Source organism: Leptodactylus fuscus, chromosome 3 (assembly GCF_031893055.1).
Source record: "Leptodactylus fuscus isolate aLepFus1 chromosome 3, aLepFus1.hap2, whole genome shotgun sequence".
Lineage (NCBI taxonomy): Eukaryota > Metazoa > Chordata > Amphibia > Anura > Leptodactylidae > Leptodactylus > Leptodactylus fuscus.
In genome coordinates, this window is record NC_134267.1 from 91362185 (window position 1) to 91381144 (window position 18960).

General features: G+C 39.4%; 1 protein-coding gene across 6 annotated transcripts in view; it reads right to left on the minus strand.

The window, feature by feature from the left end:
- EYA4 (EYA transcriptional coactivator and phosphatase 4) overlaps window positions 1–18960 on the minus strand; it is a 195689-nt gene that overhangs the window by 27152 nt on the left and 149577 nt on the right. For all 6 annotated transcript variants that reach the window (XM_075267939.1, XM_075267943.1, XM_075267942.1 and 3 more), the window contains 2 exons: window positions 13930–14066; window positions 6243–6326 (listed from right to left, as the gene is read on the minus strand). In XM_075267939.1, the coding sequence (XP_075124040.1) occupies window positions 6243–6326; window positions 13930–14066 (221 nt within the window). The remainder of the gene's footprint in view (window positions 1–6242; window positions 6327–13929; window positions 14067–18960) is intronic.

Sequence of the window (18960 nt, forward strand, 5' to 3'; positions counted from 1 at the left end):
TTAAAACATTTTAAAGACCTTTCCCCTATTGTAATATCTTGCATTTACATGTGAACTGCCATTTCCTAAAATCTGTGTAAACTCAAATGATACAACTCATGACATGACATCTGCAAAATTCATCATCAATGACAGGTCACAATGGGTCACATACCGGTGTGGAAATTTGTCACCCTAGTAGATTCCTAAAAATAGATGTGTAGAAGCCTTATGGTGTCATCACGGTCAATGCTCCAGTCTATGCATTAATATGAAAGCATTATAAATGATGGACATTCATTCTCACATTATGAAGGATATATTTTGAAGATGCTTGAGATGTTTACTGTACAAGGTAATCTTCAGGTTCTGGATCTCGGCCATACTTATACTTGCATGTCAATGACAGCTGGTTGGGCAGCAATATAAGGCAATCATGAAATGTACATTAGCCATAAATCACTATATCAATATAATCTCCTGTACGTATTTGGAGGAATAGTAATTCTATTGGACTATCAGACATAATGGACATTTCTGTTTAGGTTTAGAGTTAAGAGCAGAGGGGCCCTATAGGAAAATACCATAATTGGGTTGTCACTGGTGTTGCTGACACTATCATATCAGGGTACGTGCTCTACGAGTCACCTGCTCCGTCATGTTGTGGGGTAAAATTGCCAGTACATTACACCAATGAAGACTAATAAATATGGGGCCAATGTGAGCTGGGATCAGTATTATGCAGCAGCCTTGCAAGGTGACTACAGAAATTAGGTAAATTTCAGATATATAAATACTAGCCGGTACCCGCGACTTCGTCTGCGGTGATTGTAGAAGTGGGTATATACAGGCACAGGTAAGGTTTTCGTAGTATGTATAAGGTATGGGATATGAAATGTAAGTTTGTATCTTGTTGTTTCTATAATTCAGAGAATACGTGAGACTTTTGTGTTGAAGTTAATTTGTATTTGAGCTGCTATACGGTGTTGTGAGAAACTTTACATAGTGACTTTGGGACAGAAGTATTTGAAGTTAACCCTTTGCCGCCGATGGCATTTTTTGATTCTCGTTTTCGACTCCCCTCCTTCTAAACCCCATAACTTTTTTATTTCTCCACTCCCAGAGTCATATGAGGTCTTAATTTTTCCTGGGACAAATTTTTCCTCATGATGCCACCATTATTTATTCTATATAATGTACTGGGAAGCAGGGAAAAAATTCAGATTGGGGTGGATTTGAAGAAAAAATGCATTTCTGCGACTTTCTTACAGGCTTTGGTTTTACGGCGTTCACTGTGCAACCAAAATGACATGTCCCCTGTATTCTGTGTTTCGTTACGATGCTGGGGATACCAAATTTATATGGTTTTATTTACATTTTGACCCCTTAAAAAAATCCAAAACTGTGTTATTTTTTTTTTTTTTTTGAAAAGTCGCCATATTCCGACAGCCGTAACTTTTTTATACGTGCGTGTACGGGGATGTATAGGGCGTCTTTTTTTTGCGGGGCCGGGTGTACTTTTTAGTTCTACCATTTTCAGGAAATGTTATTGCTTTGATCACTTTTTATTCAAATTTTTATCAGAATCAAAACAGTGAAAAAACGGCGGTTTGGCACTTTTGACCATTTTTACCACTACGGCGTTTACCGAAAAGGAAAAATATTTGTATAGCTTTGTAGAGCGGGCGATTTTGGACGCGCGGATACCTAACATGTATGTGTTTCACAGTTTTTAACTACTTTTATATGTGTTCTAGGGAAAGGGGGGTGATTTGAATTTTTAATCCTTTTTATTTGTCTTTATATTTTTTTTACTTTTTTTTAAAACTTTTTTTTTTGCATTTATTAGACCTCCTAGGGGTATTGACATGGATGGGCGGTGTCGCGGATTGTCAGAGCGGTGGGGGTCGGCAAACATGGCTGCTCCGGAGCGTTAAAGAGAGCCTCCTGGAGTATCAGTAAGGTGAGGGGCAAAGCAGTAAAGTATATGTATATGTGATTGTGTGGGGTTAGGGGTGAGGCTGCAGAGGGCAATATGAATTTTGGGACTTGCTATGGTCCAAAGTGTGTGAGATTGCAGAGATGGTGGTGTGAGTTTGGGTTTTGTGGGGGTCCTGGCACAAACGTATGTGCGCTATTGTGACAAAAAGTAGCCTATTGCGCAATCGGGTGTATTAACTATGTTTGTGGAAACTTTCAGCCAAATCGGTCGAGCGGGTTTTGCGTGATTGAGGAACAAACATCCAAACATCCAAACATACAAACACACAAACATCCAAACTCACAAACTTTCACATTTATAATATTAATAGGATGGAACAAGTCCAGTATGAGCAGCCAGCCATACCAAAGCCATAAGGATGTGGTTTACATTGTTAATGATGAACATGAATGAGGTGTTCAGTCATGCTTCTATTTAACCCAAACTGCAGATGAAACAGCGGGCAAGGTTCTGTATTTTACCGCAATGCTCCATCTGGATTATTACAAACTTTCCTAAATTCAAATAACATGTGCTCAGGACCTGTAGTTCTGTCATAAGGAAAGCTAGCTCATCCAGTGATATCACCCTTACTCAATCACCACATGCTTATTTGTCAGGCCCAAATACAAGAAACATTAAAATCCACTGAAAAAAAAACAGATTACTTCAGGTTTAGGAAAAAAACTGAATTCTTAAAGGGCCTCTTAGACTAAAAATGAATCACAAAGAAGGATAAGGGGCTTTGATATACTGATTTGCTCCATTTTTCTCTGAGGTTTTGGAAAGAATATAACTCGTCTAGAAGAATAAGGGGATCAGTCAGAAAAGAAGGGGGAGGATCATTCAGCCTTAAATCCAAGTAAATGGCAGACTAAGTCTCACCCATTTGCTAAACCTTTGCTTATTCTCATAGCAAGGGCTTATTCATATGAGTATAGTTCACTGCCGTGTACAATGTAACTACACCAAACCAGTTTCACTGCGCTGTGCTGATGAGATCCAACCAGATCGAAACCGTGCTGTCCACAGCTGGGATTCTGTTTCTTTTGGAATGGATATACTGGATTGGCAATAACCCCGCATCATGTTATTAGGCTTTTTGAAAAAGTCATGCATGATGTTAAGAGGGCTGTCCTAAGAGGCAGCGTACAGAGGCACTGTTTTCCTAATTACATCCTGGGAAACAGATTTGAATATTCCCTATACTCATTGTAGTGAATGGGGCCATATACATATCCTTTTTTCTACAAGGTCTTTGAATCAACATGAAAAAATGCAAATGTAACATCATGTCAATGCACAGTCAGAGATTCACTGACACTGAACTCATGCTGAAACATTTTTTCAGGGTGTAATTCATAAAAATTCTTTTAGCAAAAAGTGGCAGTTTTTTTCACATTGACCATTCAAACCACTTTATTCCTTACAATCTGCCTTAAATATTGAAATCTGGGATACGACTTGTTGCTATGGGAAATTCAAGGCAAAAACCATAGAGTTTTATAGTCCTTGCAAAGTGCGTAGGATTCGCATTGCATAAGAATATGCGCAGCGACAATGTGTAATTGAAGCAGAAAGTCCTTTTCTGTGAAAAGCACTGTGAGAAAAACCATGATGCACAAAAAAAAAAAATCTATGCACAAAATGGTTGCATAATCTGAGTTTCCTATACTGAGACATAAGTATTTTCCTATTTCAGTATTTCTTTTCAGTCCTTTTTGATGCTCTAACAGTTGAATAAGCATACTAGTACCACATATAAGCATATTGTTACCACATATAACAGACCTGATTCAATAGCTACATATATTCATTTGCTCAGTATAGAGATATACTGTTTATACCCATATAAACAACTCTTATGGGTCCCTTGAAGAGAACATTTCATGTCTTCATGGATATGTGGTACCATAAGGCATTTCCCATAGCTCAATGTCATGGCTGAGCTGTGAAGAATGCCCCCCCTGACAGTACTTGTCCATAGACTTGTACTGGGAGGGGCATTCCTAACAACTCGGAAACATTACTTGGCGGTAAGGCACACCCTTCTGACAATACTAGGCTATATTAGAGTACAGTCTGAGGGCAAAGGAGGTGTTCCTTACCACCCAGTGATGATGTTAAGCTATGGGAAATGCCCTTCTGACATTGGTGCCATTAATTTCAGCACCGATAACTCCCCACTATCTCACCACCGGGGCACATAGCAGGAAAGCAGATGGTGCGATGAATTCATCGCATCGTCTGCTTTCTAGCAGTATATACAACTGCACATTCATGAAAGGTCCTCTTTGAAGGGTAACCAAGCTTTCATGAAAAGTTGAAATCTCTGAAGGGTAGTCTGCTGCCTGGCTGTATAAGCCTTCATACATGTTCACTCAGCTAGCACACTGACCCATTATATTATAATAGCCCTATACACACGCCTTTGTATTATCCTAGATTTGTGTAGAGGGCCGTGAGCCTGGGGCAAGACTCAGAACAGGTCTGTTTTGCAGCATGGGCTCAGTGAGCAAAGTAAATGGGTCCATTGAGGACATAATCCTTGTGCTGCCATTCAACCACAGACTTGACATACGCACACAGTTGTAGCTTTAGGATGAGTTTAAGAAAACTTTTGGATGTTGGTTTTGTTATGGGAGTATTAGATTAAACAAAGAGTTTCTATTCTTTCCAGATTCTGTGATTCTAGTATTCCATATGTCACCAAATATCCATAAAAATATCTGTCCATCAGCCATGTAGACTATTGTTGCTAGAACTGGGTCTTTAAACAGTTGGGCTCCTGGATGATATTCTAATGTTTATCTAGTTATTCCAAAAACAATAAGAATTTGTTCCAGGACGCCTCATCCAAAGGGTGGTCACAACAAATTGCTTTCATTTAGATTTCACTTTTGTTCGCGCAAAAATAAACTACTAACAGTTCTGCTCTTATTAAAGCATTCTTGCTTTGCAGCATTTTCCCACAAATGCCTAAAACTTTTGCATAGTAATGTATATAAGATATATAATTCTGTATCTTATATACTCTATACTATAAATAACTTTCTTTTACTTGTACGCAATAAAGACTGGCCCAGTTGACAACAAAGAGTTAAATAATACAAAGATATACCAAGCAAAAACAGCAGGTGTCTAACACTGCAGGCCTCCTAGAAGAGTGTCTCTGGAGTTCTGATGGCCGTCATTCCAGGAACATACCACATTCACCATGCCAAGAGCACTGCTTCCAGGCATTCCATCATAGCATAGATGTCAGTGGATAAAGTATCATTTGGAGGGTTTGTCAAAACTGACAAGGCTTTTCTAGCCTGAACACCAGGACATTGAAATAAAGCAAAGCAAATAGTCATTTTTGCTTGAATGCACAACTCTATATTCACATTTTAGCTGGGTTTGATAGTCAAACAACATGGGGTGATTTTTAAATAAAGGGGATCCCAGCCGCATCTACAAAGTGCCAATTGTCGAAGCACACCTATACTTTCCATATGAAGCAAGAGCAAGTACTGGTGCGGTCCGACGATTGGCGGTAAATACATGTGACTGGCAAGAAGAAAAACGCTACTCATAACTGTATGCAGTTCCACAGTAAAACAGCATCATGTAAGCGCAACCTCAGTCCATTTTTACGTGATATTGTACAGCTGTAGTAGATTTGTGCCAAAATTTGCCTTATTTCCACCATTTCCATGTAACCTAAGTAACATTTCCTTTAGATAACATGTTCTCTTTTCTTGTTAATTTGGTAAGTAACAATAAAATTTACTCCTGAATGTTGCACATTATCACATTTTACACATTTTATTCCAAAATTTGACAAAACCTGATTAACACTACACATAGCGGGCTGTAGTAAAAAAAGAGCCATGGGAAAAAACGTGGCAGAAAGTGCTCTGTGTGTTTCTTATACATGTTATATATGTTAATCTTCATTTAATATTGATGAAGGTTCTCCTGAGGCTCCTAAGATACAACAAATTCTATCCATACTGGACTCCAGTCAGACCTCCAGATACATTGGGTGAAGTATTGTATGTCAAACCTGCCCCCAGTCTTTGACCATAGTGTACATGCGCACAATCAACCATTAAACATTTTGTACAAAGTTAGGTTATAAGTAATAGGTACAGTAATAACACAGCCTAAGAAGGACCATAAAATCTAACCCGTGTTTCTGAAACGGTTATATCTAATATTGACAAGTACAGTACAAATCCCAGTCCAATGGGCATACTAGATTCAAGCTCTGTTCAGACTCAGCTTTGTATCTTACCTTTCCGTACTTTTGTGCAAACGTTCCAGTAAGCAGCGAATGAAAAATGATTATTGTTTCGTCCAGGTCCCAAACAAATACTCTCTGAAAAGAAACATACCAGAATACATATTGAAGTGGTTACTATGGATACATTAGATGCTATAAAGGTATAGTACATATACTTCATATATTACAATAAATAGTTGTATCTATTATATAAATATTCCTATATATTTGCCAGTTAGTGATGTCATACCTTAATATAGATGGAATCCCTGTGGAAATAATGGCACTGCTTTTAATTTGACATAAAAAATACTGCCACCATTTGGATAATGACACTTGACCATATTAACATACTATATAATCTTATCCAGATCTTGTAATGGCTCATATGAAAACAAACTTTGCATTACAACAAAACAAACTTTGCACTATGTTGCATTGCAACATATATGTTTGTGTTATTTCTGCTTTATCTGAAGATTAGGAATAGGTCACTTGGTTGTCTTATTGTGGCATACATGCTGGCTAAACCAGTATGCAGAGTACTGTTCTTAGCAGAGCTATGTATTTTTACTTGCCTAGATTTTTACCTCCAGGGTAGTCACAATAGCAAAAAACAAGTAGGCTGAGGTCCATCCACTTTGCAGGGTATGTAAAACTCCACAGTTTTAACTGCAGCATTTCCGCCATGTGGGGCCCAGACCTAAGTCCCTAGATAAAGTTTTCTCCAGAAGTCTAATCGGTAACCCTGGACTAACCTCTTGACTTAGCTGTTGTAATCATATAGGCTGTCATCCTATACGTTTGCATAAGCCAACATCCCCAATACACTGCAGTACAGGAGTATTTCATTGTATTACATTGAATCAGCAATCATATGCTGGTTCAAGCCTGCTAGTGGAACAAAAAAATGTAAAAACAAACAAAAAAAAACCTGCCTCAGATTCCGGTCCAAAAAATGGCTAGCCACGACTGGATGCCATATGCATCGGCATCCAGTCGCAGTATTCTGCTCTGGATTAGGCCCAAATGAATGGGCCTAGTCAGGAGGGAGGTGTCGTGAGGAGGATGTTCGTGGCTGAATCAGCCGCGGAATCCACCTGAAGAAAGGGCATGTCGCTTCTTTTTTCCACAAATGGATTCAGGCATTTACAAACTCCTCTCATCTACGGAGGGACAGCTTCCCCTTGTTCACAAAAACATGATTCGATGGTCTGAAGATCTGATAAGGCATGACCTCGCCTGGTCAATGGCAGATCATCTGGTCTTGGGCAGCTAAGTCTTCCACCTGCATAACGTTTGGGGAAACTCAGTACAAATCCCTCATGCAATGGTACTTCACCCTGGCTCTCCTACATGCTCTCAATCCCCAGATTCCCCACTCCTGCTGGATGTTTCTGTTTGGCAGGAGGTTAAAGTGGTTACTGATGCTCTCTTCATATAGGGACTCCCGTTAGACCCCTCATGTACAGTATATGCTTAATGTGCCACCTAGACAAGAAATCTACATTGTTTCTGTACCTCTGCACTGCTACAAGACCCTTATAGCTCTCCACTGGAAGAAATCTCTTCCTCTTTAGGCACTGAATTGATGGTCAGGATGAAGGCAGTCTGTAGCCTTGAGTTTCTTACTGCTACCCTCGACCATACTATTGATGCATTTCAGGCCGTATGTTCTCACTGGGACACCTACTGTATAACACATTGGACCTGATCTCCTCTTCCTGTTTTATTACCCTCTTCCCCCCACCCTGTTTTCTCTCCCACTTGTACTGTTTCCCTGTATAATGTTTTGGCTGTGTTGTATACAGATTATATATATATATATATATATATATATATATATATATATATATATATATTGAAAAAGGTTCAGATAAGAACTGAAACGTCGCTGCTTTTTCTAAATGTTGGAGTGCTGCCATTTTTATATATATATATATATATATATATATATATATATATATATATATATATATCATTGGTAACCTATAGGTGAATCCTTGACATCATTGTCCATGTTAGGCCAACGTTGACGTGTGTGTGTGTCTGTGTGTGTGTGTATGTATCCTTCCATCCTTCTTTTCCTACATTTTTCCCTAACCACTGAGCCACCGTGTTGCCCCCAGGTTACCCATCTTTTGTTTTATCGTTGTTCATTTACTTTTTTTAAATAAAAATTACAGTTTAAAAAATGATGCCATCATTTACCAAAACTGACTTTGAGGCTAAGTCCCCATGTAGCAACCACAGCATAGTCTATGGAGTGGAAATGCTTATTTCAGGGGTACGCAACATTCGATCAAATTCTACTTACCAAGTCCATGAGTGAGGGTCGGGCTGGATTCTTCTCCCTACGTAGCGTTCCCGCATCCTCTTCCGGCTCTGCATTCACTCTGCTTAGGCATCGGGCCTGGGCAGAGCCGACTGTGCATGTCCGCGCTGCAAGAAAATGGCTGCTGTACACTGTAAGCGGCCATTTTCTTGTAGCGCGGGCATGCGCAGTCAGCTCTGCCTAGGCCCGATGCCTAGCAGAGTGAATTCAAGGCCGGAAGAGGACGTGGGGACGCTGCGCAGGGAGAAGAATCCAGCCCGACCCCCACTCATGGACTTGGTAAGTAGAATTTGATCGAATGTTGCGTACCCCTGAAACGAGCATTTCCCCCCCCATAGACTATAATGGGGTTCGAAACCCGTTCGAACAGTCGAACACTGTGCGGCTGTTCGAATCGGATTTCGAACCTCGAAAATTTTAGTGTTCGCTCATCTCTACTAATTAGATAACACACTAATATCTGCTTTGAAAGACTATGATGTATGACAGTATTTCAGGTTAAAGTTTGTGGCATTAAACAAATTCAACCATACACTAGACAACAGAAGAACTGATTTTTTTTTTTTTTGTGCTTGTGGTCTTAATTTTGAATCTGTAATATAAAAGTACTGATATCTGAGTATTAGTCGTATGTAGTGGAAAGGAACTGATCAAGGCTACGAAATGCTGTGTTGAAGTGTATTAACTGTCTAAGAATGCAGCTGCTTTAGTACATAGACCACATTAAGTTCCACTACTATTTTAGGGCAGCAAGCGTTAAAAATAGTGTTTGCTTTAGCACATAACCACCTCAAGTGTTCCTCTTCGACCACTTTACATGCTGGGATGTGTGACATTTGTTGGCTGAGTAAAACATGTCAACTGGTCAGAATTTTCCTTTTAAGAGTCAAATCTCTTTATAAGTCTTACTCTTATAGGATATTTAAAAAAGGAAAGTTGAGATAAGCAGGTTTCCACTTCAAAAACATGTATCTTGAAGGTGGCTTAGATAGAGGATATAAAAGTAAAATATGAAATAAAATAGTAATATAAAAAAGTAAAATAATATTATGTTGCCTGGACACTTTCTACCTTTGCCTTTAGTATAAGAGTGAATTATTTAATTTTATTTTTTTAATATTTTTCATGATGTCATTTCTGTTACTTTAATGTCATGTAACCTAAGTGAATTTGGAACAATATGGGCAGGTTTCCTGCCAGTTGGCTAATGAGTGGAACTGTTCCTTCAATGCTTATTCTGTTTACTAAGTCACATTATGCCTCTTGGCAACTTTTTCCTTCCATGTGTATTAACAGTAAGAACATGCAGCTGTATGGGATATGGGACTGAGCTCCTGTTCTCCATTCAGATTTCCCTTTGTTTTATTTGTGCACAGCTATGCTTGGATAGATACACATTTAAGTTACTAAAGAATCCTTTCATGGCCACCAAGTCAGTTTGGCCCACACACTGTAGACATTAAGTAGAAGTTACCAACAAACATTACCCAATGACTGCTGTACTTGTATATACAACGAGACCCTTGTATTGATTTTATTGAGATGAGCATTTATTACTATGTGAAAACCTCAGTTTATGTGATGTTTCAGACTTCTCAGTTCTCTAATACTACATACTGTTATAAAATATGTACACATTCTGTGCCAATTTTTACCTTATGTGCATGAAATCCAGAATTATAACACAAGGTTCTGTTCCGTCCTATATAAATTTCAGCAGTGGTTGACAAAGTGCTAGGTGTCTTTTCAGAAAATGTCTACTATGTCTAGTAAATATCTCATATGTTTGACGAACAGTGAACTAGGAATGGCAGGACCCCATGGCAAAATTTTGACATGGCCCTCCCAAAGACCCTGACCGACCAAATCCCCCCCTCCGCATTCCTGCACACAGTATTATTCCTAGGGTTGAGCGATCGGAATTGGAAAAGATCAGATTGAGTAAATTTCACGATCGGGTTCCGATCCCACCTAAAAAAAAAAAAAAGATCGGGAATCGAATTCCGATCCTGATCACTCAACCCACTTAACTGCACAGAACCGCTGCCGCTCCCCGGAGCTCCGGGCCGTTGTTCTCTCCTCTCTCTTCGCACGCCAGCAGAGAGCAGTGCGTGCCCCCGCCTCCCTAGGCTAGTGTTATTGCTGGGAGTAGGCTGGGCTTGATGTGGCTTAGGAGAGTGTGGGCAGGTAAGTGATGCACTCACGTCTCCCCAGCTGAAACCCGCTCACACTCTCCTTAACCACAACAAGCCCCGCCTTCTCCCTGCATCAGTCATACCAGTCTAGGGAATGCAAGAAAATGCTGCTGCACACACTTACTTAGAAGGGGCGCAATAATTTATTGAAGAAACAAAAAGCGTTACAATTGTTACGCCATGGACATAAAGAAAAATGGCATGTGTGAAAAAAACTAGATCAGAGGGTAATGTTTTGGTCATACAACCTTCGTCAGAAGCGATCTAGTGTGAGGCAGGCTGGGATATGGTATCAATGCCATATCCCGGACCGAAACGTTACCCTCTGATCTAGTTTTTTTTCACACATGCAGTTTTTCTTTATGTCCATGGCGTAACAATTGTAACACTTTCTGTTTCTTCAATAAATTATTGCACCCCTTCTAAGTAAGTGTGTGCAGCAGCATTTTCTTGCATACGCTGTGGGGTCGAAGGACCCTATTTCTGCTAGCACCACACTAGGAAAACCCTGAGTGTGCGGTACCACTGCTTTTCTTACACCAGCCTAGGGAGGCGGGGGTGCACGGAGCTCCGGGGAGCGGCATACACACTGGGAGAGAAGTCGGCAGCGGTTCTGTGCAGGTAAGTGGGGGGACTAAGTTGCCGGCAGATTTTTTAATCACTACACAGCGTGGAGTCCCAAAATTGAAGGTTTCAATTTTTGGACTCCACACTGTGTAGTGAACAGGATAGTTTTCAAAATCCAATTTTTTGATCAATGAAAAAAATCCCTTTGACTTACATTAGGATCGGAATTGGGATCGGGATCGGGCTCGAATGGAAAATGATCAAAAGTCTGATTTTAAAATCGATCCTGAAATCTCAAGATCGCTCAACCCTAATTATTCCCCATAGTGTCCCCTGCACACAGTATTATGCCCCATAGTCACTATGGGGAATAATAATGTGTGCAGAAGCCACTATGGGGATCATACTGTGTGCAGGGGCCACTATGGGGACTAATACTGTTTGCCCCCTGTATTACACCCCATTGTGGATCACCCATGAACAATTATTATACTCTAAGATCTTTTCAGACCCCAGAGAATAATAATCGGAGACCCATGGGAGGATACAATCAAAAAGAGCACTGTTACTTACCTCTCCCTGGCTCCGGCGCACTCCTCTGTGATGTTGGCCATCTACAATACTGAAAGAAACGTCACGTGATCTAGGGCTTGCATCACGATGTATAAGGATGCAGACCCCTGCCCATGTGACATCTGTGAAGTCAGCAAGTAGGCCTGAAAGACTGCCGGAGCCAGGAGTAATTAACAGCATTTCTTATGTCCCCTCACCTCTTCTAGCCCTCCGATCATTATATTCAGGGGTCTGAAAAGACATCCCGAGTATAATAATAATGTTTGTGGGGTTCGCGTGCCCATGGCCTCACTTACCAACCAAGCTCACAGCCTCCGCAAAAGAAGAAGCGTCAGCAGCTGTGAGCAAGAGCCAGGATCAGTGAGTAAATTGGCCTGTTAGCTGCTGGAGTTAATACAGCAGGTAACGGACTATTAAAAAACAAACAAACAAAAAAACAAACATAGTGGTAGCGGCTGTCGCCAGGCCCCCTAATGTCCCAGGCCCTGTGGTCGCCACTACTGCTGCTACTACGGTAGTTACGCCCCTGTTCACAAATATGGTGCTCCTAATAAACTTATCAGAACTCTTCAGGTCACCTTTTTCCTTTGAGACCCATGACACTATAATAGCTCTGACCCTAGGACACTAACAGCTCTGACCTTTAATTTCTTACTAAGTTAGGGCAGGTTCACACCTGTGCCCATATCCGCTTTAGGCAATCCTGCCGGTTTCCATCTTCTGCCCAGAGAAACTGGACAGGGGACGGAAACCCGGCAGTCAGTTTCCAAAGCCATTCACGTGAATGGGTTTGCAAAGTGACCACCCATGAGCGTCTTGTGCCTGTCCGTGGCGAAACCATTTTTTTTTTTTTTTTTAACTGGACACAAAGTCGGACATGCAGGACTTTGTGTTTGGTTAAACAGGCAGGCACAAAATGCTCACGGCGCTCACTTTACAAAGCCATTCAAGTGAATGGCTTTGAAGACTGACTGCCGGGTTTCCGTCCCCTGTCCAGTTTCAATGGGCAGAAGATGGAAACCAGCAGGACTGCCTAAAACGGACGTGGGCGCAGGTATAAAGCCGCCCTTAATAGTGATCAAGGCCTGTAATCTTCATTGCACCTTCATCTATGCCCATTCAAGTGGAAAATGTGTGTTGAACAGTGCAGCCTACTATTCTATTCATGTAAAGTGATAATAGGTCACATCACTAGAACTCTAAATGTAAGGATATATTGAGCATCTCATACTGGATATCATAATACATGGTGCAATGGCAATTTATTCACATTTTTTTTGCATTCTGCATGGAACGGTTAGATTCTTAATATGAGAATACATTGTTTTTATGTGCTCTTTTACAAAACAAGGCATCAAACACAGCAGAAAATCTCGAAAATGCACATGTGAAATCAGTGCCTAGCCATCTAGTACAACATAACCATAAAACATGCATAAATCCAGCCTTATAGTATAAACAAGACTTATATAAGAGCCATATTTGATGCCTGAGAGAAATCTGCTGTAAGTAGCTTCTACCAGTGCCTTCCATTGTTCGAAAACTGAATGTGAGATGACAAGGGCTGTATACACAGATTAAGCGGAATAGTTTATAAGAAGCTCAGCACACTTCCACATGTACTAAATCAGCAACTCACTCAAATGAAATCCTACATTCAATAAAAAAAAAAACCAGGACAGTTATTTTGGCATTTTAGAACTGCTCAAAACCCCTAATACCAAACTACTCAACTGCACGTGTAAATCCATATTCAATAGTACCTGGGACAGAAGCCAGGTCTGAATCTTCACAGCTGAAAGTAAACTTGGAATGTTCTAAATGTTGGCAACAACAGTCTATAAAAATAAATTTCTACAACTAAAAAATAACCCATTCCTTATTCTTGAGCCAGACAGCAAATACCCTGACTACATGCTTAAAGACCTGACCAGGGATAGTTGTTTGACAGCCATGTTCATACACCTCTGCTCAAACAGCAACTTCATGAGCAATAGGAATTTCAATGTATTCATAAATGTGTTCTTACTTCCAAATCGCTGTCAGGTGGAGGTGACGGATTATTTTTTCTGCCTCTTCCCCGAGACTTTGACCCAGCACTTCTACACGTCCTGTCATCAAGATCTTTGATGGGTGTTGAGGGACTCTGTACTGTATCAAAATCCCCTGAAGAAAAAAAAAAAAAGCATATTGTAGAAAATAATGGTGTTATAGTTCTGCCATCTAAATGTGATAAGTTAATATGATTAAAAAGGAGTTGTTCAAGACTTAAAAAAAAAAAAAATCTTAGGAGCTGTGAGTCTGTGAATCCATTGGACTCATTTTTTGATGAGTCTATGTGCCAACCTAAGCAAACCTATGACATGAGATGAGCTGGCGCGGATTTGTGCTATGGTTTACACCAGTTTATGGCATAAATTATAGTAAAGCTTTTTGCCTTGACAGTAGCCCACAAATCACAAAGCTTTGTGCAAAGGAACTTTTAGTTGCCAATGTTCCAGTTTGCTGGCATAAAGTCATTAAGGGGCGTTCACATTTGTACTGCTGTCTGCCCGCCGTGATTCCACAGAAATTGCAGAAAAAGACGGCTTGCATATGGTCAGTCTTAAAACTCATTCATTTTAATGTGTTTTTAAAGCAAACCGCTGGTGTTCATATGCAGCCTCGCCCCGGTGAAGCCATTTTTTATTTTTGCACAGAGACAAAGTCGGACATGCAGGACTTTGTGTCCGTGCAAAAGGGGGTGGAATCATGGAAGCTGGACGGCGGCGCAAGTGAGAACGCCTCCTAATACATTTTTGGAAAGGAGTTGAGAGTATGAAACAACAAAACAACAATGCATTATCACATACAACAATTAATGTAGCGAGTGTTGTAAACAATGATACAGAATAAAATATGATTCTTGCTTTATAAGGTTACATTTTTTTACCTGAGCTGCAAAAAGGATATTAGAGGAGTTAGACTTGCAAGATGAGTGTTCATTGGTCAAAAGTATAATACCACATATGTGATCTAACTTTCTAAAATAATTTGTATCTTATATTGACATGTTACCTTCCTTTCTTGGTCATAAGTTTTGGTTTCACCCAATGCCTTTCTGTCAGCAAGTGTGCCTTAGTCTTTATGTATATTCCTGTTTTAATGGGGTACGTCACTGTGGTCAAACCCTACTTGTTAAAAAGGATCTCTTGTCAATAAGAAGATCACAATGCACCCCCTTGTTGGGACCCCCAGTATTCATTTATCCATTTTAAAAACTTATATAGTATGTAATATATATTCAATTTCCCTTCTGTGCCACCACTGGAAAATAAAGCAAGTGTCCATTTAAGTCAATGAGTTGTCTGTAAAATGTGAGACACAACAATTGCTCTCCATGAGATAAGGATCCTGAGCAGCGGAGACCCTTTTGTAACTTAGAATTCCTTAATAGACTATGAAAATGGGTTTTCTTAACTGAACCATCACTATAATGTTTTATTTTGACTTATGGTATATTACAGAATCTATTTTGTCTCCTTTACAAATCATGTAATACCGGTCTTGTAAGAGATAACTATGCCAATGCAACTGTAAAGCAGATCAAGTAAATTTGGCAAAAGATTTTATTCCTTTGTTTATGATTTGACACACTGCAATTGATAAAGATTTCACTTCTATTTCTATTATATTATTTATATTTCTAGTTGACCTTCAATGTTCATCCCCTCAGATTTACTCAAACCTGGTGATCAAATCTACCATATGAATCTTTATTTTTATTGTCAATTATATATTATTTTATTTATTCTTATTCACAAGTCTTGATCTTGTAGAATTGATTTCACAATATTAATATTTTAATTTCCCCTTGTAAATGAGTAGCAGACAGATTGCTGTGTCTTATAAGATCAGCAAATACATTGTAGGGGTTAGTTGAAGAACATGCTGGCATAGAATCCCACAGAAGTGATAGGACTTCATATATCATAAACAGATAATGAAAGGTAAAATATACTTCATATTTACTTTACAAATTTTCTTGTTTCAATAATTTATTGTTAATGAAAAATTCTTCAGCAAGAAAATCAAAGGTAAGGACTGGGAGGCAATGATACCTGCAGTACACGCACAATTGATGTATTAAAACATGTTGTACTTACATCACTTTAGTTAATGCCCAACATAGTTGCATATGGCTGCCTGGAATATAGCCCATAACAATATGTTTCTATGTGCTAATCAAAATATACCAGACACTACACCCAACAAAATGTACATTTACTGTATGCTAGGAATAATTTACTAGATCGCATTGTTTATACATGTTTTCTCCCATAATAAAATACAGTTTCGTCCTGTTCTGCAGTGCACCAGGATTTTACAATTGCACAGTGCGCTTTAAATGTGCCTCGGTGACTCGGAATGAAACACTGCCCAGCATCCTATTTAAAAACAAACATGACGTTGTTACATGCAAATCCCAGTTTCACTTTTTAAATGGCATGTGGGAAAAATTAAAAAATCCTTTCTCATATATATAAATAGAAAGGAACCAGGAGCAGTGTATTCGTATGTATATTTAATGGGTTTTTGTTTGGGGAGTACATACCGATCGACTTGAGAAATTTACAATAACCTTTGTGTTTTTCTGAATGGCAGAATCCCTTATTTTTGCATTCCCCAGCTGTCCATAAATCCATTTCCTCTCCTATAATCAAGACTCCAAGATTTTTACAATCCCTTTGACCACTTCTGGCATCATTTTTTTTTATAGTTTTCAAACATATACTGATCACACTTTACCACATCTGCTTCTTGGGCTTTTGGAAAAAAGTCAAATCGTTACAAGCCAAAAGGGCACTATAGAAGAGGCAGCTGTTCTGTACCATTTCTGTTGTGATACTGCTTAACACAGCACTGGATGGAGCAGAACCCACCAGCCAAAATAGCTCGATTATTTACTCAAGAAAAAAGTGGAAAACAAAAGCTAGCCCACTAACCGATGCCTTACAGACCAGTGGGGCTTTATTTCTAGTACTTACTAAAGAGCTTGCTATATGGACAGATGTTCTACGTTACCAGGTTTATTTTTCTATTAGCATTTTGATCAGAGATTTACATACAAGAATCATCATACTGTATTGGCATGAAGATCATTCATACAATCAAATGTTTGTCCCATACAGATTGCATTTGTCAGTCAAACATACCCTGTTGTGGGATCCGCACACAAATAAAGACATATCTTGTGATTATAACCTATATGCCTATAATGAGACTATCCGCTTAGAGGAAGTCTATCACTACCATAATTCCTACCAAACCATTTGTATGCTGTGGTAGGGCATAGTAAACATGCCTTTTTAGGGTCAAAGTGTAATCTCTGAGCTGAGAAAATAAAAATTTAATCTCCAAATACAATTGAGTTGATCATTGCACCATGGGTGCCAGATAACACACATTGAGACCTACTAATGGAGGTTATAGTACACACGGCCATGCCCTTGTTGCACCAAACACCACTTTTGCGTATTGATTATTAGTTGATTTTCTTAACAAAAAAATCTGCACTTTGACACAAAAAATATATTCACTATGCTACTAACAGTCCCTGCAAAAGAATTTAAGGGAAGGCGTCATTCAGTAAGGGATGGGGCCTGCATGACGGGGAGAGGATTAAGAAACAAAAGGGTTAAGGAAAAGAGTAGTTGGAAAATAAAGGGAGGGGTCAGAGGAATCAAGAGGTGAGAGGGGGTCAGTCTAGACTGTGACTTACTGAGCTGTGGCCTACTATTCCACCCCTTTTTTTATGCTAATGGCTTTGAGTGCTGGTTGGCAGAGGGGTATGGGTGGGAGGCCTAGTTGGGGTGTTGGTAGAATCGCATCCAAGGTATGAGTCGGAGTCATAAGTCCTGAAAGGTCCCCTGGTTGGGTTAGGGTCCCTATTGAGGTTTCAGGCTGAAGGTTGTTATACGTTGAAGGGTACCTGGGGGGCAGTAACGGATTGTGCCTGAGTATTTGGGGGATGCCTCTTACTCTTACAGAGACAACTGGGGACAATTCTATAGTTCAGAATCAGTAGAATGTAACTTGTTTCCAGTCTTTAATAAATTTAATTTTTATTTATACTGCCTATTCTGGTGGTATGTTATGTGTGTGTTATAGTGTTATCTATCTGTGTTTGTGAAATAAATCAGCCATATAGGCCGAATTTAAATCCAGCAATGTCTCCTGGTTGTTATTGGTGTAAAGTAGACTTGGTGAGTGGAGGTGGTATTTATGAGATTGTTGCACTGCAGCTAGGTTCCTAGTGGAACTACATTGCACATCCCTGTGTCATTTGGATTAGAAGCAATTTGGATGTGGAAGACTTCCTTTTAAAAATAGATATCGATTTAATACTTGTAAAGGTATGAACTAAACATTAAATGCAGACTTTAACACAATAGTGAATGCAGGTGTTGTAGTCTGCCTTTATGTGCTGGTGACTGAACAGTAGCCAAAGACTCTTAACGCAGTTTTATAAAAGGCAGTGCAATAATGGGTTTTCCCATGAACATAACTGTATTTAAATTTGTAGACAATTAAAATGTAAAATTCTTGCAACTATAAAAATTAATTAAAATTTAATTAAAATTTACAGCACTTTAAAAATTTTCTCTAACCATCTTTGCGGATTTCATGGTAAAATAATATAGTGACTGTGTAATGAATATGCTTACTAATAGGTGTAGTCTAAAGCAGGAGTACTCAACTACTTTTAGGAACAGTCTTCTGACTCTCATCGTGTGAAGTTCCAAGCTGAATATTACCTGAACGTGTCCAGTATCTAGATATTTTAAGACATACACCTGGATCTTTTGATCTCACCCAATCCCACCCACTCTTCAGTGGTTCTGAACCGATGGTGATCCAGTGGGGGAATAGTGAACTGAATAGTCGTGTGTATTAGAGTCATACTGAATTCAGTTTGGGTGAAACTTAAAATAACATTAATCATCATTATGACATGTATATCTATCCACTAAAGGTAGTATTTCACATAGGTATACACAAGGGCAGTCCAATAGTGGTG